This window comes from Neofelis nebulosa, chromosome 1 (assembly GCF_028018385.1).
Source record: "Neofelis nebulosa isolate mNeoNeb1 chromosome 1, mNeoNeb1.pri, whole genome shotgun sequence".
NCBI lineage: Eukaryota > Metazoa > Chordata > Mammalia > Carnivora > Felidae > Neofelis > Neofelis nebulosa.
Genome location: NC_080782.1, coordinates 163,825,931 through 163,848,725, shown reverse-complemented (window position 1 = coordinate 163,848,725; position 22,795 = coordinate 163,825,931). Strand labels below are relative to the sequence as shown.

General features: G+C 49.2%; 1 protein-coding gene across 1 annotated transcript in view; it reads right to left on the bottom strand.

The window, feature by feature from the left end:
• COL4A1 (collagen type IV alpha 1 chain) overlaps positions 1–22,795 on the bottom strand; it is a 154,353-nt gene that overhangs the window by 56,076 nt on the left and 75,482 nt on the right. Inside the window, exons 3-11 of the mRNA XM_058742766.1 lie at positions 7,328–7,417; positions 7,194–7,238; positions 5,877–5,921; positions 5,707–5,769; positions 5,176–5,229; positions 4,767–4,793; positions 2,797–2,880; positions 2,650–2,712; positions 459–494 (exon numbers count right to left, since the gene is read on the bottom strand). Coding sequence (XP_058598749.1) covers positions 459–494; positions 2,650–2,712; positions 2,797–2,880; positions 4,767–4,793; positions 5,176–5,229; positions 5,707–5,769; positions 5,877–5,921; positions 7,194–7,238; positions 7,328–7,417 — 507 coding nt within the window. The remainder of the gene's footprint in view (positions 1–458; positions 495–2,649; positions 2,713–2,796; positions 2,881–4,766; positions 4,794–5,175; positions 5,230–5,706; positions 5,770–5,876; positions 5,922–7,193; positions 7,239–7,327; positions 7,418–22,795) is intronic.

Genomic DNA, 22,795 nt, shown 5'->3' with positions numbered 1-22,795 from the left:
AATAAAATAAAATGTGACTATAGAAAACTAAAGGAAAGATCAATGATTCCAAAGTAAGGGACTGGTGAAAGGAAAGACAGAACAGATGGATAGATCAGATAGACAGACAGAGAGATGGATAGATGATTGATAGACAGATGAACAGAGAGGCAGATGGATGGATAGATGGATGGATAGATGGAAATGGATGAGTGGATAGATGGATGGATGGGTGGACAGGTAGGCAGACAGATGGATGGACAGGCAGACAGATGGACAGACGATGGATGGATGCATGACAGATGGATAGATAGAGGGATGGGTATACAGATACATGGGCAGGTGGGTAGACAGATGTTAAATAGAGACAAAAAAAATAACTTTCTCAAACTGTTTACAGAGACTAAACAGCGAGTTATGGTGATTTTGTGGTAGCCTTATACAAATGCTGAAGAAATTCAAATGAAAAATATATTTACCTTTTCACCTGGAGGGCCAGGAGGACCTGGAGGGCCCTGTAAAAAAGAGCATTTTAATTAAATATCATTCATAACCCTGGTAAGCTTTAAATGCTTTTTAATGAGGTTATCTTAAGATTCCCACGATTAATATGATATTTGTTAAATATTTAAATTTTATTCCTGTGCTTTGGATCTATAAAATTTTGAAAATAACTAGGAATTAGTCCAGGCCAATAATTACCAGGGATGTAAACACCTCAGAATCTTAGGCACTTCCCTGTGAAATCCACTGACCCAACAATGTGCCCGGCTAACAGGTGATGACTTAAATTATCAGCCAAACTCTCTGAGAGCGCTGGGGTTTCCAGGTTGGAAATAACGTAGCATTTGTCCACTTTGGATATAACTACTTATCTTAAAAAGTTGAATGATTTCTTCAAGTGCATAGACTGTAGTGAAGTAAAAACCTTCCTGTGTTTGCAGCAAAATTTCAGAATACTTTTTAATCATTAAAAAAAAAGCCTAGTCATTCTCTTTCACAAAAATGAGTCCATTTATTTGCAAGAATATAAAAGAGGTTACTTTTGCAAGAATGGACATTAGAGTTGCTGGATTTGGAAGAAAGGAAGGAAGGAAGGGTCAAAGGGAGGGAAGAAGAAAGGGAGGGAGGAGGGTGGGAGGGAAGGAAGAAGGAAAGAAGGAAGGAGGGAGAGAGGAAGAGGAGGAAAGAAGCAGGGAGGAAGGAAGGAGAGAGGGAGGGAGAGGAGGAGGGAGGGAGGGAGGAAGGAAGGAGGGAGAGAGGGAGGGAGAGGAGGAGGAAGGAAGGAGGGATGGAGGAGGGAGGGAGGGGGAGGGAGGAGGGAGGGAGGGAGAGAGAGGAGGAGGAGGAAAGAAGGAGGGAGAAGGAAGGGAGGAAAGGAGGAGGGAGAGATGGAGGAAAGAAGGAAGGAGGGAGGGAGGGAGGGAGGAAAGGAGGAGGGAGAGAGGGAGGAAAGAAGGAAGGAGGGAGGGAGGGAGAGGAGGAGGAGGGAGGGAGGGAGAAAGAGAGGAGGAGGGAAGGAGGGAGAAAGAGAGGAGGAGGGAGGGAGGAGGAGGGAGGGACGGAAGGAGAAAGAGAGGAGGAGGGAGGGAGGAGGAGGGAGGGACGGAAGGAGAAAGAGAGGAGGAGGGAGGGAGGGAGGAAGGGAGGGAGGGAGGAGGGAGGGAGGAAGGAAGGAGGGAGGGAAGGAGAGGAGGAGGAGGGAGGGAGGGAGGGAGAAAGAGAGGAGGAGGGAGGGAGGAAGGAAGGAAGGGAGGGAGGAGGGAGGGAGGAAGGAAGGGAGGAAGGAAGGGAGGGAGGAGGGAGGAGGGAGGGAGGGAGGAAGGAAGGAGGGAGGGAGGGAGAGGAGGAGGAGGGAGGGAGGGAGAAAGAGAGGAGGAGGGAGGGAGGGAGGAAGGAAGGGAGGGAGGAGGGAGGGAGGAAGGAAGGGAGGAAGGAAGGGAGGGAGGAGGGAGGAAGGAAGGAAGGAGGGAGGGAGAGGGGAGGGAGAGAGGAGGAAGGAAGGAGGGAGGGTGGGAGGTGAACCAAAAGGCCCGAAGGACGGGCAGGCGGGCGGGCGAGGACGGCACACCGCGGTGCATTACTCATCGCCAGGGCACAAGGCACTTGACAAGTAGGGAAGTGTTGTTACTGCCAAGTGTCTTGTGCTCCCAAACGGTACGAGTGGGGGACATGGGCCCTCCTCCTGGGAATCACGGGCTGTGCAGGAGGCAGGCAGGGAGCGGAGCCTCCGGGGGGCTGTCTCAGGTGCTCGCCCTTTATCACAAGCACGGCGCAGTCCCCGCCGCCGCCCGGTCTGTGTCCACAGCCGCCCGCGAAGCCGGGCCCTCTGGGATAACTGTTCCTACGCGTCTGCGGGCAGGGCACAGGCTGCCTTGTCCAGCTCTGAGCTCGGCCTCCTCCAGCCACAGTATCATCGGCAGCCCCCCAGCCCCTCCACCGGCGAGGGTGCTGTGTGTGGGGGACGACCTGACCTGCACTACGGCTGCCATCGTTTTCCCCAGGGACCCCAAGTGCCAGCCACACATCTTCCCAAGAAGCTCTCTCTCCCAATCCAAATTAAGAGAGATCGCGACGCTGTAAAGGTTTCAAGAAATCGGATTTATTTTCACAAACACAGTGCTGTTCACTGAATGAGCGACTCCAAGAGACATCCTCCCCCAAACTTACTGGTGGTCCGGTAAATCCCGGGGGGCCGACAGGACCTTGCAGCCCTGGCAGTCCCGGCGAGCCCTGCAATTTAGTGAAAACGCGAGAATGAGATGGGAGCCAGGAAGAGACACCGCATGTGCTTCTGGTGATTTAGCAAACGCTTACTGGTGCTCCTGGGAGTCCGGGAAATCCTCTTTCGCCTTTCAACAGGGTCCCAGGCACGTGGCCAATTATTTCACCTGGATCCCCCTAGGGGGTGAGCAAAAAAAGGAAAGAAAGTCACGAAAACTGATATTCGTAGAAAGAAACCGAGAACCCATTGCATAAGAGGCGAGCGTTAGTGGTGCCGAATCAGCCCGTGTCTGGGATTGAGAGCCCATCTACGCTTGAAATACGCGCACTGGCCACGTCCACGTTCGCCACGTTCACTGCCACTGCCTCCATGGCCAGCGTCAAGCTCCACGCTTAGCTGGACTCGGCTGCGCCAGGACTGAATGTGGAGGTGTCACACGAGGAGCCCCCCGCTTGTGCGTGGCCGTGCCCCACGCCTGAAGACAGAGTGCAGATCGGGGCCGAGGCTCCATCTGTTCTCATGCGATAAGGCTTATCTTTCACAAACAGACCCAGGATGAGCATCTGTATAAAACAGGCTGTGATTTCATGTGTCTGCTTGGCCAGGCCACAGTACCCAGATGTTCAGTTAAGCCCCAGTCTGGATGTCCCTGGGAAGGTATTTTTAAGATAAGATAACCATTTACATCAGAAGCCTCTGAGTAAAATAAATTATTCCTCTTAATGTGGGTGGGCCTCGTCCAATCAGCTGAAGGCCTCAAGAGGAAGGGAAAAAAAAAAAAAAAACCCAAAAACCCTGACCTGCCCCAAGAAGAGGAAATTCTGTCTCCAGACAGTCTTTGAACTGGGACCCTGGCTCTTCCCCGGGCCCCCAGGATGCTCTCCTGCGGATTCTGGACTCGCCAGGCCCCCACAATCATGCAATTCCTTAAAGTAAACCCCTCTACCAGGATGTACGTCTGTGCCTGTACGTGTGCAAACACACACTCCACACACACACCCTACTGGTTCTGCTTCTCTGCAGAGCCCCGACTAAAATACAGGACTATCGTGAGGATTTTATTTCTCAGGTTTTCTCAGGGACACAGGCACACAGGGACACTTCACCTCATTCAGATATGTGGTCGTCTGCAGTGTGGCTGTTGAAAAAAAAACTGGAACTTGTCCTTTTACAGGGCTGCTCTCAACACCCAGATGCCCCTGCCCCCCAAACTGCTCTGCGGCACACACAGGGGCGGGGAGTGGGCACATGCTTTGAGTCATCTCGGTGTGACCACAGCCCCCGGCCACAGCACCGCCCACCTGTCTGGGCAGGACCCGTGGGCCAGGTTCCTTTTGCCTCCCCGCCTCCCCAGTCCCAGAGAAGAATGCTGGAGGGGCTGGGACAGAGCTGAGCACCGGCACGGATTCACTCCGCGCTTGCTCAAGGCGCGAGTGTGGATGAAGGACAGGGACCCGTTATTCTGGACGCCGCAGCAGGAGGGGCTCAGGGCTTCTCCTCCTCACCATGTACAGAGGGTCCGGGGCCACCCTGACACAGGGACTATCAAGCTGACGAAGCCCATGGTTTGGCTCTGAATAAGGGGGGTGGGCAGCACACCAAGGGTCTCACCTAAAGTAACTGGGGTCTTCCTGCAGGAATTACAGAACTTATAAGACAGTGTCTCCAGATCACAGGCCACAGAACAAGATGGTGGTATTCAAGTGAAACCACAGAGATTAAACACGGTAACAGTCTGAGTGTTTCTGCCCACGGCTCTGGAAGAGGAGTGTCACCCAGTCTGTCTACACAGACAATTAATCTGGACTGGACTCACATCACTCACATCGCACCATGCTCCCGTTTCTGCTTATTTCCGATTCAGAAACTGCACCTGGTGTCTAAAGTTTACCTCCCAAAATTTAAGTTTGTGCCTAGGACTCAGACACTCTTTGAACAGAGCAGGGTTTAGACAAATGCATTACCAGGCCACCAGTAGACCCGGGGACATACAGTAAAGCTGTGTCTACAGCATCTGCTATATAGGCACCCGTGATGAACCCAGTCGAGTGTAAGTACGTACCTTCATTCCTGGTAACCCTGGTGGTCCCTATAAAAGAAAAGGCTGGTATTAGTTTTGTTTCTCTCAAAACAGCATTAGCATTAGGACAGAAGTGCAAAAAAAAAAAAAAAAAAAAAGGGAAAGAAAGTGAAGAAGAGAATTTTTTTCAAATATTTTTTAATGTTTGTTTATATTTGAGAAAGATAGTGGGAGTGTGCGAGTAAGAGAGGGGCAGAGAGAGAGGGAGACATGGAATAGGAAGCAGGCTCCAGGCTCTGAGCTGTCAGCCCAGAGCCCAACACGGGGCTTGAACCCATGAACCGCGAGATCATGATCTGAGCTGATGTCGGGACACTTAACTGACTGAGCCACCCAGGTGCCCCAAGAAAAGAAGAATTATAACCGAAGAAAGAAACGATGCTATACTCACGGGATTTCCAGTGAATCCAGGCAAACCTGGAGGCCCCAGAGGCCCTGGCTCGCCCTGAGGGGACAGCAGAAAGTCACTCGGGTGTGTGGCCAGGCACACAGCACATCCTCCCAGACACCCACACCAGGTACTCTGTCCTTCCCTTCACAGATCCTTCACTTGTTGGGACCCCCTAACAATTACCTGTTGGCAGCTACCCTGCTCAGTGCTACTTGGTGACAGGAGAAATACACATGAGAATATAACGGATAGGGACAAGGGATAATAATAACATTTCCTTATTTGTTTCAGCAACAGATTAGAGGCAAGAAATTTAGTGTTTATAGCAATCGCAGGATAAGAGTCCGCAGAAAAGGCACAGCTTTGCCTTTTGCAAATATTAAATATGGGGAAACTGATTTCCTCATCAATTAAAGGACACTTTAAGGCGAACAGCTTTCCATCTGTGGCAACGAAAACCGTGTCATAGGACTTCTCAACATGAGTCAGGTAACCAGAGCACGGGAGGAAGGGTCTGTGTTCCAAATTTACCTTTGTTCCATTGCATCCGGGGATACCTGGAGGACCGGGGGGGCCATCTTGGCCGGGAATACCCTGCAATTAACAAAGTGAAAAGTAGCCAGAACAGAGGATCACATGATGGTGGGGTCACGCACATCAGAAGTCTCGTTAAGGAAGCATACAGGAAGTTAGATACATACAGGAAGTCCTGGGTTTCCCGGGTAACCTGATGCTCCTGGGGGTCCCTGTAAGGATGGAAATGAGAGAGAGTGCAGTGAGCCGGGGGGACCCTCGTCTCCTCCCACCACACCCACCTGGCTGAGGGTGTCACACCCTTGTCGCTGGGGCTCAGAGCATCCACCCTAAGCACACATTGCATTCTGGGGGCAGGCAGCTGAGGGCCCGGCCCCCGGAAGCAGCAACTCTATACCAAAAGCTGACGCTAATTACAGCAAAACCTTGGCTTGCAAGTCACTGGTTCTGAGAGGGTTCCACAAGATGAGCAAACACCTCTAATACAGTTTAACTTGATAAACGAGTGGTGTCTTGCAATACGAGTCGTTCGTGACACCGAACGTCACGTGATCACAACTGAGCCTGTGGTTCTTGAAATCCAATTTGATACACGAGTGCTTTGGATGACAAGTGTGTTTCCAGAAGGAATTATGCTCACAAACCAAGGTTTTACTGTACTTCTAAGACCAAGGCTGCACAGCCACAAAATAACCCTGTCCTCATTCCACACTGCGTGATTTGTAGGTAAAATATATTCTTTATTATGTGTGTAGTATGTATGTAAACATACACGTTATATACGTAGTATACGTGCAAACGCATACAAGTTATGTGTATACAAATATAGACACAATTTACATTAAAATCACAAACTGCTGGGAAGAAGCATTTGTAAGAGAACTCGGTTCACTGGGGGGGGGCAGCCCAGTCCTTCCCAGTGGAAGTCTGGATCTGCTCCGTCACGGGCACCCCCGGGGCCATTTCCTCTACCTCCTGCCCAAGGTGCCGGGGACTGTGTCAGAACAGCAGAATGAAACGTTTACAGCGCCTCTGTTTCTCTGCTTTCAGAACGTGCTTTCAGGGGTCTTCCTCTTTGCATTTGCCAGGAATGGAAGGAGCAAAACCAGAGTGCAGTGTGAAGAAGGAAGACCCAAGTGAGCGCTGGGAAGGTTCGCCCTTTTCTCGATAATGGCAGCCCTTTTCTTCCATGACTTGTAGACACGTCATCGCCCCTCCCCCAAAGCACACGGTGTGTTCTGGAAGAACAGAACCGACGGGAAAAGCCACCACAAGGGCGGGGGTCAGAGCAGGGGGCTCACGTCAGCCCCCCGGCCCAGCACGGTTGGAGCTCTGGGAAGATGGACGGGCAAGGATGGGGGGCAGAGGGGGGGCGCCCCTCAGGGCTGCTGGGAGGTGAGAAGGGGTGAAGGGCCCTCAAGCGGAGGCATCACTGTATCACGCATCACCACAGCCTCACGGACTTAGGTGACAGATGTACTCACCCTTGTCCCCTTTGTTCCAGGCAGTCCGGGTTCTCCAGTGTCACCCTGCAAGCAAACAGAAGTGCCACCGTGACAAGAACGTGGGCCACCTTAAACTCACACCCTCCTCCCCGCAGTGGCACGGCCAAGCTTACCTTCTGTCCCGGGGGCCCCTGCGGCCCCTCCGGTCCTTGCATCCCGGGGAACCCGATGACACCCTGCAAGCCCGGGAGGCCTCTTTCACCCTGCGGGGGAGAAGGAGCAGGTCAGAAGGGAGGTGTGCTGGCAGAACCTGCCACTACCGTCCAGCACCGCACAAGTCCCTGCGGGCACCTGAAGGTCCACGCTCCAAACTAACTCCCGTTCCAGGAGGCTTTTCTCCACTGCGTGCCAAGCTCTTTGAGGACAGGAGTGTTCACCTCCAACACCTGGGACAATGCTTTCTATGTTCTATATTCTAAATGCTCAATAACTTACCGGGTAAATAAAATAATGGCTAGTTGGGTTTTTTTCACCAAATTGATTATGCTGTCATTCAACTAGTGGGATCTTATTATCGGCACGCACGGCACTGAGAATCTGTAAGCAGAGCATCACAGTTTTCCTTCGGATTCCTAGGAGGTGTGTAGGCAGAGCTCATGGTGTGAGCTTCCACACGAGATGCTGAGACCTCTCTGTGCAATCAACAATCGGACGATGGGCTTTCAAAAGTGTCCTTAAAAAGTGTTTGTTTGCAAAGGCACAAAGTTTAATTAGAGTCTCTGCCAATGCTCTTGGAGCAAAAAGAAATAAGAAACATTGTTTTTAAAATACTATCATTCAATGGGGGGGGGGGGGGTGGGCGGTGCCTGGGTGGCTAAGTCCATTAAGCATGTGACTTTGGCTCAGGTCATGGTCTCACAGCTCATGAGTTCGAGCCCCGTGTCAGGCTCTGTGCTGACAGCTCGGAGCCTGGAGCCTACTTCAGATTCGGTCTCCCTCTCTCTCTGCCCCTCCCCTGCTTGCCCTCTATCTCTCTCTCAAAAATAATAAATAAACATTTTAAAAAATTTAATAAAATAAAAATATAAAATACTATCATTCAGTGCATGTGCAGGCGGTCATAATACACTCAAAAAGGAAAAAGAAAGGTCCAAACGTCTGGGGTTCTGAGCCCGAAGCTGGCACTTGAAGGATGAACACAAAATAAGTATGTGAAGAAAAGAGAGGAGTCACTGAGTCTGGAAGGTGGGGAACAGGCAGCGATGAGGGCGATCTCAGTCGTGTGAGCACAAGAAACTAAAAAAAAATACAACCAGCACAAGAGCACGCAGGAACGTCGACGTTTGACCCAGAAACAGGATTTCTCCCAGAGGCACCAGCGAGCCCGTGACCTGATGCCACGACAATGAAGGCAGATCGCCACGCTCAGACTGCCAAGATAAAATCACCCACAATCGCGACCTGAAATCATGAAAACTCGTGTGCTTTACAGTACGTGGGCTTCACTGCAATCTTCCAGAACAAAGGGTGCAGGCAAAACAGCCATCGCCAGCTGACTTGAAAAAGCAGACGGTCCTATGGATTACTTAGCGCCCAGTACTTTCTCAGTCATATCGGCCCAAAGCAAAACTAAACAGGCAAGCTATACGGTATACAACATAAGCATTTTACCCCCAGAAGAGCAGGTCCCCGAGAGTTACTGGAAAGTTTCACCGTCGTACAGACGGAGGGAAACAGGGCAAGGGGTCTAGGATCCGCCCTTCTTTCCACACCACTGGCCGGTCCTGGCATTGCTGGCAAATTCAGCACCTGTTGCATTTTTAGAAGCTCAGAATGGGGCTCTGAGCTTGGGACTTCCACCGCCGCCCCCCCGTGGACCGCAGGATTAGCTGGAAGTGGAAGTCGGGAGTCCAGAAGCAGCGTGTGAGCAAATGTGCAGATGAGTGCAAACTCGAGAAGACACAATGAAATGGTAAAGGGATTCAAGAAAACTAAGCCGTGCAGCCTGGCACAGCCCTCAGGACAGCAGCGTCCAGAGACTCCACCCAGAGGAGCAAATGCTAACGTCCCCGGAGCCCTCGGCACAGGATTTGACACGGCTGGCTCCTCCTCCCGAGAACTGGGACAGCCGGCAAAGGAAAGCGTTCTCAGACCAAGACCTGTTCACATGGAAAGCTACTCAGATATATTCATTCTTACACTGAAACATAATGAACCGTGGGCTCCAACCACAGAGAGCGCTGACCATAGAGATGCTCTGTCATCGTGCCCACCTCCTCGCTACTACTCGGATGTGGGAAAATTCTACCCGAAACAGAATAGAACTGAACTGCCAAGAGCTGGCTGAGAAAAATATATGAACACCGAGTTGTGTCTCCCCAGATAACCTAATAGGACATCGGAAGGAAGTGTGAGAGGCGCATCGATGTAAGAACCTTCCCATGTATTTGGTGGCATATTTTTAGAACTTCATTAGTATTTGGTTCTATCGCTATGAGACCCAGTGCAGAGAAGACTTTATAATTCTCATTTTAACCATGGAACGCATGGAGGCCAAGAGCCAGATTCGCTGAGTTCTGCAAGTTTCTCACTGAGTCAGCGCTAAAGCCAAAAATAGAAATGAGGTCAGCCTGCACCACAGTGCACGGTTTTTCTAGGTCACTAGAGCAAGCTGGTTCCCAGCAAACTGTTGAACGATTCACCAACGTGAAGTTAGCCCCTCTTATGTCCATTTCACAGACAGGGACGTTAGGATTCTGACACGGAACTGACTTGTCACATGTCACCGGGTGACCCCTGCACGCTGCTGGGAACAGAACACAGAAATCAGACTCCCAGTCTTTGCTTGCACCACAAGAACACATTCTTTCCCAAATGTCCCTGGAACACTTAAGCAATCCGTATATCCCAAGAGTTTTGGAATTAACTAGCTACGAAGGAAGTGACTCCTCCATTGACATGGTTCTTGTTATCTCCCACGTATTTTTTTTTAACTTTCCCACTCTTTTTGTTCAGACAAGAGTGCACATGAATAATCCAATATCCCGTGCCCCGTCCAAGGCTATTATGGGCACCCGAGCAGAGCCAGCAGACAGGATAAACGTTCAAACAGCTATACAGTTAGCTGGCACACAGCGTGCATGGAATGCAGGCCAAATTACTCCTCTGAGCTTTCAGCAAATCCCCACTGTCGTTGTAGGAAGCGTTGGCTGATGCAGACAGGCAGTGCAGCTGTAGAAGTAAGACCTCGACTGTGGCCACCCGTACACTGGGGGTCAAGGCAGGAGGGGTTGTGCCGTCAGCGTCCCTGAGAAACAGGACCAAGTCATCTACACCCCACGATGCGGTAAAGGCAAAGGCCAAGGGGCGCCTGGGGGGCTCAGTCGGTCGAGCGTCCGACTTCAGCTCAGGTCATGATCTCACAGTTAGTGAGTTCAAGCCCCTGCGTCGGGGCTCTGTGCTGACAGCTCAGAGCCTGGAACCTGCTTCAGATTCTGTGTCTCCTTCTCTCTGCCCCTCCCCTGCTCGCGCTCTGTCTCTTTCTGTCTCTCGAAAATGAATAAACGTTAAAAAAAAATTTTTTTTAAACAAGGCAAGGTCCAAAAGGCCATGGTGGCCGCCTAACCCGTACCGGGCAGAAATGGAACCCCCAACCACTGTTCATCACAGTAATGAGCATCTCCAATGGAGGGAAGACCAGAGAAGCTGGTAAAATATGACACAAAAGTGTGGATGCGATTGCACTTCATACTTTTATTCTCCAACGTCAGTGCAACTGTATTAGATTCATTTTAAAACGTCCATGCATCAACAGCAGAACCGATTACCGATGTGTCCTCAAATGATGGAATTCAGAGTTTGAAGAGGAAGAGCAAAATGCCATCATTATAAAGATGAAAGAATACAGCCGTGGGGAATAATCTTGGCATCGAAATTAGCCATTCTAAATTAGGCATGAAATACAGTTTCACGCATGGAGTAACTTACAAATTTTGCATAACGTATGTATTATCTAAAGCAAGGACATACTTTTAAAACTCCATCAAATAGGAGGATAAAAGATTCTGTTATAATATCAATTACTCCCCTTCCTCTTAAAATGCTTATGGAAACAAGCTCAAGATGGAACTCCAACGCTAGGACGTGACACCCCTTCCTGTCCAAGTCAGAAAAATCCAAATACAAACGAAGCCCCCTGGTTGGCTGAAATCGGAAGAGTTGTAAAGCTTCTAACTCCGAAGGGTAATACAGTTACGAACCACAAACACTGAGGTTAACACAACATAAACCTAAAGTAAGCGGTCAAGTCCTACTATCAGAGGCCGCAGCATGCCTGTTTCAACAGTCAGCACGGGATCACATCCTTTTAGTTAAGTTTTAAATTAAGTTTTCACATCTAAAATGATATGACCGAGGATCTTTACAGTGGACAGAAGCACAAGAAAAGTGTGTCCGGAGCACCAGGCTTCCTGGCCCCAGGAGGGCTGACTGCAGGGGGGTAGAGCCATCCACGCGCTTGGGTTCATCCATCACAAAGCAGAACAGACCCCACAAGCGGTGTCAGTTGGAGACATTTTGTAGCTGGGTTTCCACCTCTTAGAAGTAAATACAGTGAGACTGTTTTATTCGTTCACCGTGATCAGCACCCTCTCTGAATTCGCTAAAATCGCTGAGCGGATGGATGAACTAGCCAGTAGCGAACCACGCTCGTATGGGCATGCGCCCTAGAAACTTAACGCATAGTACAGGATGGTGACTGGGCCACGGGGCCCCTTTCCAGGTCTGAAGCCATGCGGGCGCCGTGGGAACCCCGGCTGACCTATGTGCCTGCGGCCGAAGCAGCAACAAAAAAAGCAAGCTGTGATCAGGACAGGACCCCGGATCAGCTGTTTCTTTCTGTCACCGGGCGCCTGGAGGCTTCCATTTCCAAGCAAAGCTGCAAATGAGTGAAGGAATGAAAGCATTCACTTTTGGAGCCAGGACTCACCAAGAATTCAGCGATGGGGAAACGATTTCAAATGACGGGTCACAGTCAGTCAATGGGTGACATGGGGACTCGGCCAAAAATTCCACAAGAGCAATTGCTGAGCCCAACAACCATCTGCAGGGCCATTTCCTGAATGCCGACAGTGGGAAAGTGGTGGGAAGTGTCACGGGGTCCTGGAAAAACTCTGACGAGGCCCCACTGGGAGCTCCGCCCACACCACGAGGCCTGCCATCGTGGTGGGACTACCGCCCTGGCGCCCCGGCGGGAGGGGAAATACACAGCTGGAGCCCTGAACACGCTTTCCAAAGAGGAGGACGTAAAGACTGATTCTCCTTTGCAGTAGGAGACACGTACCTGGATTCCTACACGAACACGCGTGTATTAATTTAAGGTCAATATTCAGAATCTTTACATTGTGGCTCTCCAGCAAATATGTGTTAAGAGCTTGAGCAATTATATATGGAGGGGGAGTAAAGATGAGCATTTAAGAGGTTGTTTCTAGAAACGAAGGCATTTCTAGAACGTCCTTTACAAATTCAAGGGAAGAGAAGACTCGGAAACGTGTTGGGGAAAAAAAAATCCCCCAACCCATGACCTTGGAGTTCATGACCTCATGTGCTGTCAGATCCATTCCATTCCTAGGAGGGTTCTGGGCCCATCTTGCCTCTTCTAACGCCACCCCGCCTCTTGCCACATGACCACCACCAGGCTTATGACTCTGGGGCTGCAGATGGTCGGGTCTGCACGGAGAATGGGGCAGACCTACATGCTGAACCGTGGGAGGGCAGCTGCTGGGAGCCCTTTCCCCTCTGCAGCTTTACGTGGGTCATTCTGCCACCGGCTTCCTGGGCAGGAATTCCCAACCCTGCGGAGAGGATCCCTCTCATGGATAAGGCCCACCTAGGCCCAGCTGATGGCTCCCCAGCTTCAGACAGCCCACAGATACAGCACTTCTCCAAGTCTCCATGTTCAAGGACAGATTTCCTTCGGATAAATCCTGATACTGAAACATTATTTGAGCCCACGATACACTCTAGCACAATTCTCGGAATTTCAGCACCGCCGTGAAGCCAGCTGGTGGAGCCAAAGTCTCAAATCGTGCGTAACACAAAACGAGCAGGAGGACGGTTGCAGGGGAGCACACAATATGGATGTGTGATTAATCAACATTGGCAACGAACAGAACCCTCGATACTTTCTGACCTGCAAAAATCCACTTTGTACATCAACTTGGAAGAAAACAAAAAAGGAATTACAGAGAGTTCTTCACGAAATACTTTCTACAGAACCATCATTCAACGCAAGAATAACGTGAAAGAGTCCTAGGTGTTGTCTTCATAAATTTAAACTGCTCGCCTACAGCCATCTAAGGGCCAAACGTCTGACTTCCCCCTTCTAGTGGGAAAAACTTTCCAGAAAGCAAAATCAAGTGCTGACAAATTGTTAGCAGAAAAAAACAAAAACAAAACGACAACAAAAAAACCACCTTAAAATCTTCCAAAGGCCCCTAGGACTTGTAAAATTTCCTGACATGTCTCCCTAATTAGAGCTGAATACTGCGGACAGCGGACATGCTCGAAAGCCGTAAGCGGTAGCCAGGATCTTCAGCGGCAAACATGTGCTTCAGAATTTGTCTCTTACGCTCTCTCTGAAAAACCAGGCTAACATGCTTTCGTTAAGTCTCCCTCTGAAGCAGGCATCTGCTCAAAATACTTTGAAGTGTAAATATTTTAAGCCATTACCCTGAAGTAGTCAGCTGCCCAAACTGGGAAGAGGAGAAACAGTGTGATAACATTTTCCCCAAGTGCTGTGGATGTATTCTGCCAAACCCTGTGTATACATTTCCTGGTAAAGTTGACCTTCACCCGTAGCTTATGTCCATTTTCCCAGCAAACTGCCACCAAAGGCCGTTCGTTCTCTGGGAAACATTTGTCCCTCCCGGCCTCTATTAACTCATTCAAATTTCAAGGAGAAGGTTCAAATTTCTGGATGGGTTCTCCTGTAGCCTCCCCCCACCCCCACCCAGGAGCCCTTCACTCACATGCACTTTTGTCCCCCTCCAGCCTACACCCTGGTTCTCCGCTGCCTCCCCGGCCAGGGTCCCCGCCTCCGGGGAGCACCCAGTGGGGCTCAGAGATGGATGTTCCCATCTGAAACGTTTGTATTCATACCCCACCCCTTACCATCCCCCAGCACCCGACACATCCCCGGATCTCAGCCAAACATCTCTTCCCTGGGGAAGACCTTTTAGATGCAGGTGATCTGAAGAAGACAATTGCATCTAACTAATCCAGCTCAATTAAGAGACAATAAACAAAGAGGGAATGGGCTTTTAGAGGCGCGTGTAAAGAAAGCCTCACAACTCTGGCTTCCCACCACAAGGGGTCGCTAGGGGACTACGCTGTCTTCAAATTAAACCCTTCTGGAATCTGAAGCCTTCAGCCTTTTTTACTATTCATCATATTAATGTACTAATATTAAATATTCAGTCAGTTTGATAAGGCCTAAAAGATACAATACCCAGGGAAAGAGAGAATTTTACTTAGAATTAAAAATGTAGGGACACCCGGGTGGCTCAGTCGGTTGAGCATCCCACTCAGGTCATGATCTCGCGGTTTGTGGGTTTGAGCCCCGCGTCGGGCTCTGTGCTGACAGCTCGGAGCCTGGAGCCTACTTCGGATTCTGTGTCTCCCTCTCTCTGCCCCTCCCCTGCTCACGCTCTCTCTCTGTCTCTCAATAATAAATAAAAAAAAAAATTTAAGAATTAAAAATGTAATTAAAATTAAATATGAGACTAGTAGCCTGAACATGAAGGCTATAACATGGCAGGTGAGTGCTGATGAACCCACCAGTAATAAGAATGGTGGCTAGTTCTCAGATTGCTTCTTCCATTCATTTTGTAAACTGAGTACTTGAATCAAACAATAATACAGGAAAAAAGTAAATTCAGCTTTCTAAATGATGGCATGAAAATAGCACACACGGAAAAAATTTTAAATCCTTACAAAACATTCATAAAACAGGTAGAGGCTGACAGGAGAATTTCTTTAAAGGCTTTTCTTTGGTCCCTTCTTCTTCAAGTTTATAGGAAACATATACATAAGGTGATTTAGTCCATTCTGCTGATCTTTGCCATTTGTGAAGGCAAAAAATTCATCCAATTTTTAATGGCTTCCAAAAAAGATGATTAACATCTCCCTTGCTAAACTCTTGATTTACTGACATGGAGCTCGTGTGAAAATCAGAACCGTAAATGCCTGTGCCTAATCCTACTACCTTCTGTTCTGTCATACACAGACTTAAAGATTGTGTTTTAAAGCAGAAAACAGTATAGACATAAAAGGTAGCTCTATTGCAGCTCGGACCCTCACCGTGGCTGTGGACGGTTGTGCATGTTACACACTGCAGCGAGTACAGGGCGAAATCCAGCTGCAGCTCAGCACTGGCCCGGCGAGGGGAGGGGCGCTGGTCTAACAGGCACAGAGCTGGGCAAAACTCAGTAGCAGCAAAGCCACCAAGCTAGAAATAGACCCTACAAAGGGGTTCTGTTTATGAACGAATGCTTACAAAGCTGCACTCCGGGGAAAGGGAATAATCTTGCCTAAGAGGAGCTGTGCTTCCACTCACCAGCACAAGTGCCTTTTCTTCTTCTTCTTCTTCTTCTTCTTTTTTTTTTTGTAACATTCCATGGGATTTATCAAAATTCTATGTTATACCTTGAAGACTGGGAGAAGGAGAAACACCGCAGGAAAATAACTAATTGACAGCAAAGTAACAAGGTTATTAAGAAGTAGCAGAGTTAGCAGCTCTGGAGGATGTGGACAGAAAAAGTACATCTTTTTCTCAAAAGACACTTTGCAGGGCGCCCAGGGGGCTCAGTCAGTTAAGCGTCCGGCTTCAGCTCATGTCACGATCTCATGGTTCATGAGTCCAAGCCCCTCATCAGGTTCTGTGCTGACAGTGTGGAGCCTGCTTGGGATTCTCTCTCTCCCCCTCTCAAAAATGAATAAACATTTTTTTTAAAGAAGATACTTTGCTCTGTTTTCACTATCGCCAACCACCTTGAGATTTGGAGAGATGGCTTCCATGTCGTCAGCAAACTTGAGAAAGAGCGATCAGTGCACAAAACCTAAACAGCCTTAGAGGGTTTTCATGTTACCATAATGAGGATGTTATTCACCTGAACCTGGAAATGTATGTGGGTGTGTGACACAGCCCTGGAAGTGCGTGCATCCTGAACAAAATCGGGACACATAAAAGTCAGGAAGTGCCACAATCTAGGTCAGGCATTTGTGTGTGTGGTCTGTGTTAACAATAAAAATGAAAAATGCAAAAGAAATGCCCTGACAATAATCATCATAGTTAATAACATGAAAGGCACGCAAGGTATCGGTCAGGTTTAACCTTGAGAAAAATTGCCAGTCGTCCGTTAAGAAAAAAATTTTTTTCTGTTTTTTCTTTAAAAATGTAGTTAAGGGGCGCCTGGGTGGCGCAGTCGGTTAAGCGTCCGACTTCAGCCAGGTCACGATCTCGCGGTCCGTGAGTTCGAGCCCCGCGTCAGGCTCTGGGCTGATGGCTCGGAGCCTGGAGCCTGTTTCCGATTCTGTGTCTCCCTCTCTCTCTGCCCCTCCCCCGTTCATGCTCTGTCTCTCTCTGTCCCAAAAATAAATAAAAAATGTTAATTAAAAAAAAAATGTAGTTAAATGCAACTACCTATCAAAAGTAGGTTTTACGGGTGTCCCTGCTCCCCAGCACCCAGCACAGACAGCACATAGTAGGTGTTCACTAAGTATTTCAGGAGTGAATCAGGGAACACAAAGTATTAAAGATTCCAAGGAAAGGGGCACCTGGGGGGGCTCAGTGGGATGAGTGTCCGACTCCTGGTTTCAGCTCAGGTCATGAACTCACAGCTTCATGGGTTCGAGCCCCGCATCGGGCTTCACGCTGACGGTGCAGAGCTTGCTTGGGGATTCTCGTGCTCTGCCCCTCCCCCACTCATGCTGTCTCTTTCTTAAAATAAATAAATAAACTTAAAAAAAAAAAGATTCCAAGGAAATAATATAATACTAAGAGGACACAGGGTTAGAAATCTGGTTTCCAAACTTGACAGAAACACGAGGCATGGTTGCTCTGCTTTGGAGCACCTCCTACAGTGAGGGCACTGATAATGCTGTATATTGGGGAGAACCCCGGCCAAGGAGCCAGAGACTGTGTCTGTAGCCCCAGCCCCCAAGACTCTCTGAGAATCAGGCCGGCCGGCCGGCCAGAAGATGGGACGACTGAGTCACGCTGGATCCTAGAAAGGATCACACCGTTGGGTATTCCCTGACTTCCCGCTGTATTCAACACTGGACCCATGATTCGTGGACCAACCTGGTCTGGCTGTTGTTTATTTAAATACACATATTTTGCACTTACTATCAAGATTTCTCAGCCCATCCAGTCGACTGCATTTCCTATAAAAGCCACAGAGTATTTTAAAAGAGAATGAAAAGGCAGTGTCGCCTTTTTCCCTTCCCAGTGGTCATGACCCATGAATTATCTCACTCTTATTTCTGAGGCTAAATTTGACAATGGGAAATAAAGATTTATTGGGTATTGAAAAGATAAGGCAATTTGTTTTTCTTTTTTTTTTAAGAAATTCCTCACTTATCTTATGCATAAGGTTTTTTTATTTTTCCTCAATGAACACATCTGATATTCATTCTTTTCCAGCTCCGGACACTCTGTTTATTCTCCCAAGTGAGCCCGAGTCTGTACAGCCACCCCGTGCACCAGCCCCAGGGCCCTGCTCGCAAGTATCCGATAACACACACGTGTTCTGTTTCCTCATCCTCCGACAAAGCTGCCTGGCCGTGCTGCATTGCTAACAATGTTCTCCCCCAGCACGCGGCAATAATTTCAAGACGTCATTAATCATACTCAGAATCTAAAAGATAAGAGCAGTTCCAAAGTGGCTGAAACATGACAACTCCATTTTGCCCGTATAATGCAATGCCATACTGGGAGGGCCTGAGGTTTCACAGGTTTCACTCGCTTACCCTCGTTAACTCGGAAAAAGGGGTCAGATCCATCTGAATTAATACTTAACTGCATTTTAACCTATTTTCAGTAAACACCATTAATTCTTTTAAAACATAGACAGTCACTCAAGAAAAGAAATTAAGCAAGATACAGAAGGGTGTCTGGGGGGTCAAGATTTTGATCTGACAACTGAATAGCTACGAAAAGCGTACAAGTGCACCATTAATACAAAAACCATGGTGCGGAATTAACGCAACAAGTAACTATGTCTTAAATACTTGAAAGCAGCCTTCCCTGAAAAGGCAGGGTCCCTTCACCACAGGGTTGGTAACAGAATTGGCAAACCTGTCTCCAAAAGATAATGTGGAGATTATTTTAACCCAATAGCCAAATCACAGCAAAACTGTAAGTTAGTAGAATCTTATTTAATGCCATTTTTACTCTATATATTTTGTGGAGGTTTCTAAGGTTGCATTTACAAGATAGTTTCTTGCTTTTTTATTCTAATTACTTAATGCCAATAGACTAAAATACTATGTCCTTTGCCTAGGAGACAGGATGCAGAAATCTGCCTAAATTGCATTACAGTTTGTAAACTGGAAAAATTAATGTTCTCATTTAAAAAAAAAAAGATTGCAGGCACGCCTAGGTGGCTCAGTTGGTTAAGTGTCCAACTCTTGATTTCGACTCAGGTCATGACCTCACGGTTCGTGGATTCGAGCCCGACATCTGGCTCCATGCTGACAGTGTGGAGCCTGCTTGGGATTCTCTCTCTCCCTCTCTCTCTCTGCCCTTCCCCTGCTCCACTCTCTCTCTAAATAAATAAATAAACATAAAAAAAAAACAAACAGATTACAGATCGTGGAGTTCAACGTGTGACATTTTACCTTGTATTCCATAACTAAATTTTTAAAGAATCAGTTACAGGATGGATGGCCCCGAGTGTAGACGTGACAGAGAAAGGGAGAGAGGGAGAGAGGGGTGCAGGAAGAGGCATGCCAGGCCACACCTGCTGCCAGGGCCCCTCCGCTCCGCACTCCGGGGAACGTACAGCCTCCCACACAATGACCGAGGCGACTTCTCCTTGACACGAGGACGCTGGTCAACCAACCACCTAAAGTGGCCTCCCCTTGTCCCTGCCCCAGATGTAAAATGGCTAATTTTGTAAGATTTCCGAGATCCCATGGGGATTTCTAACCAATGGGAACCCACCAGGCATCTTCAAGAGAATAAAGAGGTTCAAAGCTCCATGCTTCTCTACAGGAAGAAAGAGCACCTTTTTTGTCAGAATCAGATGAAAAGCTATCATCTGACAGCTATTTGTGTGTGTGTGTAAACACCAAGGTTGATTGCTGCAGTGCAGAATTTCTGAAGAACAAATACAGCAGTGACAGGCACTGGCCCCGTTTCGGGGCTCGTGAGGAGTCTGTGGATGGCTTGGGCCACGGCCCACCCACCTTCCTGGGCCCCTGGACTCGCTCTTTAAGGGCCGAGCCACCTGGGCTTCCTGGCACCCCCCCCCCCACCATTGACAGTCCTGAATCAGGGAACAGGCATTGTTCTTGATGGAGTGAAACAACCACAGCTGAATGTCTTAACTGCCGAGTAAGCGACAAAGGATTTGCTCCTGAGATTACCTACACTCCTTCTAGAACTCATATTCAATACATGACGGAGCACAGGACACCCTCAGGAGAGGGGGCTGTGTCCCAAAACATTCAATGGGACAGAAAATGACATGTGTACATTCCTATCCATCGTGGAGCGAAACAAATTCCTTTTTAAAAGAACAGAAGTTTATGCTGATTCGAAAGGGCACATGCACCCCAATGTTCACAGCAGTGCTAACAGTAGCCAAAGCATGGAAGGAGCCCAAATGTCCATTAAGTGACAAATGGATGAAGAAGATGTGGTGCATATGTACAATGGAGTATTACTCGGCAATCAGAAAGAAAATCTTGCCATTTGCAACAATGTGGATGGAACTAGAATGTATTATGTTAAAAGAAATGTCAGTTAGAGAAAGACAAATATCATACGATCTAACTCATGTAGAATTTAAGAAAGAAAACAGATGAGCATAGGAGGAAGGAAGGAAAAATAAGGTACAAACAGACAGGGAGGGAAACCATAAGAGACTCTTAAACACAGAGAACAAACTGAGGGTTGCTGGAGAGAGGTGGGGGGGGATGGGCTGGATGGGCAACAGGCACTGAGGAGGGCACCTGTTGGCATGAGCCCTGGGTGTCGTATGGAAGTGATGAATCACTGGGTTCTGCTCCTGAAGCCAAGACTACGCTGTATGTTAACTAACTTGGATTTAAATAAATAAATAAATAAATAAATAAATAAATAAATAAATAAATAAATAAATGGAATTTTAAAGTACATACCCTGAGTAGGTCACTTTGCTCGAAGCATCATTTGGTGTGTAGGATGGCCCTTAAGGTCACAGGAAGGCACCTGTTTCACTGTGTGTTCTACTGTGTGTCCCTCAGTGAGGCAGAGAACCCAGAGGGGACTATGTCCCCAGAGTCTGAACAGCCCCCTAGGAGCAGAATTTTAATGGTAAATTTTCTAAGACAGACCCTTTGGGGCAAGAGTACAACTTCATCAAGGCAAGAGAGTGAGGTATGAAAGGAGATTAATGGCTGTTGCCAGGAATGTTTTCACAATTACGATCTTCCTCACTCCTGGGGCTTGGTACCTACCCCAGAGCAAGAGGGGACGCATGACCCACTGTTGCCAGGCAGGGACAACCACCACCGCAGGTCTTCTAGAAAGTTGCACGCGACTTAAGCACCGGCCCCCGGCCCCAAGTTAGATCTCAGAAATACGGAGAACCGAACAGATTAGCAAGTGGAGAAAGGAAAGGCATCGAGGAAGTCAAGATGGCCTTCAGAGCCATGGGAACTCTCACGCGGGCACCTCGAGCTCTTTCAAAGCGGAACAGCGGGAGGAGAACCCAGAGGCAAACGGGGCTCAAGAAACTCACATTTTCACACCAGCAGGCTCGAAACACCCAGGCTGAAGGCTACACCAGATACAGCCGCCGAGCCACCATCCCCCTCCTCCGCAGACCCCCGAGCAAGCATTCGGCATGGCAGAGACATCAGCCGGTAAAGGGACAAGCCGCTGGGGGCCTGACCTTCCTTCTCTCGGACTGACCAGGCGTCCTGACGTTCGCCACACGCCAGAGCCCCTGCTGCTCACACGGCAGCTCACTGCAGCAAGGTCGGCAAGAGCGCAGCACCGAGGGGCCTTTGGCATTTCCGGGGGCGGCCTGTCCACGTTTTGACCCAGATGTCCTTTCATGCCCAGGGGCCGGTGCTTCCTTTTGGAGATTTTGCCTTGGAAACAGAATGACCGTCTGGTTGAGAAATGTGCACCCAATCACAAGACCACAGGGCGCACACAGCTGGCAGACATCCTCCTCATGTGCGCACATGTGTATATGTGTGTGTGTGCACGTGTCAGTGTGTGTGTGCATGTATGCACACGTGTGCACATGTGTGTGCGCATGTGTCCACGCATGTATGCACTGTGTGCACATGTGTCGTGTGTGCACGTGTCTGAGTGCATGTATGCACATATGTGCACACGCGTGTGTGCCCCGCTGTGTACATGTGTGCATGTGTGCACATGTGTGTCTACGAGTTCATGCATGCATCTGCGCACATGTGTGTATGTGTGTGCGTGTGCATGTGTGTGCGAGTGCATGTGTGCACCGTGCTGTGTGTGCACTTGTGCCTACGTGTGCACCGTGCTGTGTGTGTGCATGTGCACATGTGGCTCACACGCACATGAACACAGACAGGAGGTAAGCAGGAGGCAGGCCCCAGGAATGTGTGCCATGGGGCTGGGGAAGGTGAACGAGGTGTTCCTGGGCAGTGAGCAGACAGGAAGAGCAGGAAGCAATGGGAAAGGACTAGAAACCTGTGGCGGGAAGGAGGGGGAGAACCAAATTTCTAGAAAGAAAGACAAAAGAGGCACCTCATGCCCACACAGCGAGTTGTGAAAGCACAGCCCCCCCACACACAATGTCATGTGCTCAGAGCCCCCAGAGGGAGCCCCACGCCCTGCGAGGCCTCAGCTCCTGTCCTTGCGGCCCCAGACCCACAGGGGCCCAAGGGGCAGAGTTCCTGGGCACAGGTCAGCCATCTAATGTCCACTGCTCTGCTTCATGACTGCAAATCATACTTCAGAATACTATTCTTAGCTTTTACTGGAAGCTTTTCCCTCAGCCAGAGAGCACTTCTGCCCTGGCAGGCAAGACATTCAACAAGCTGCCAGGTCACCGTCTCTGGTAAAGAACCATGCACCCCACATCCAGAGAGGACACAGAGCCCTGGAAGGCAGGACGCCCCCAGGGGCCCTCCTGACACTGCGGGGTCGTGGCCTCCCTGCTGGGCTCCCAGGGCACAGCCTGTGTGGTCTCGAATCCGCCAAGGAGGTGCTGTTCTCCACCCGGCGCCTCCGTTCTGGGCCTGAGCCACCAAACGCTGTCAGCACACCGGCCAGGGCCGGAGGGTTCCGCAGCGATGCTTACAGCACGCCCTGGACCAGGAGAAAAAGCGCTGTGTCCCAGTGCACAGGACAGCGTGGCCTCCCGGGCCTCCCAGGCCTCCCG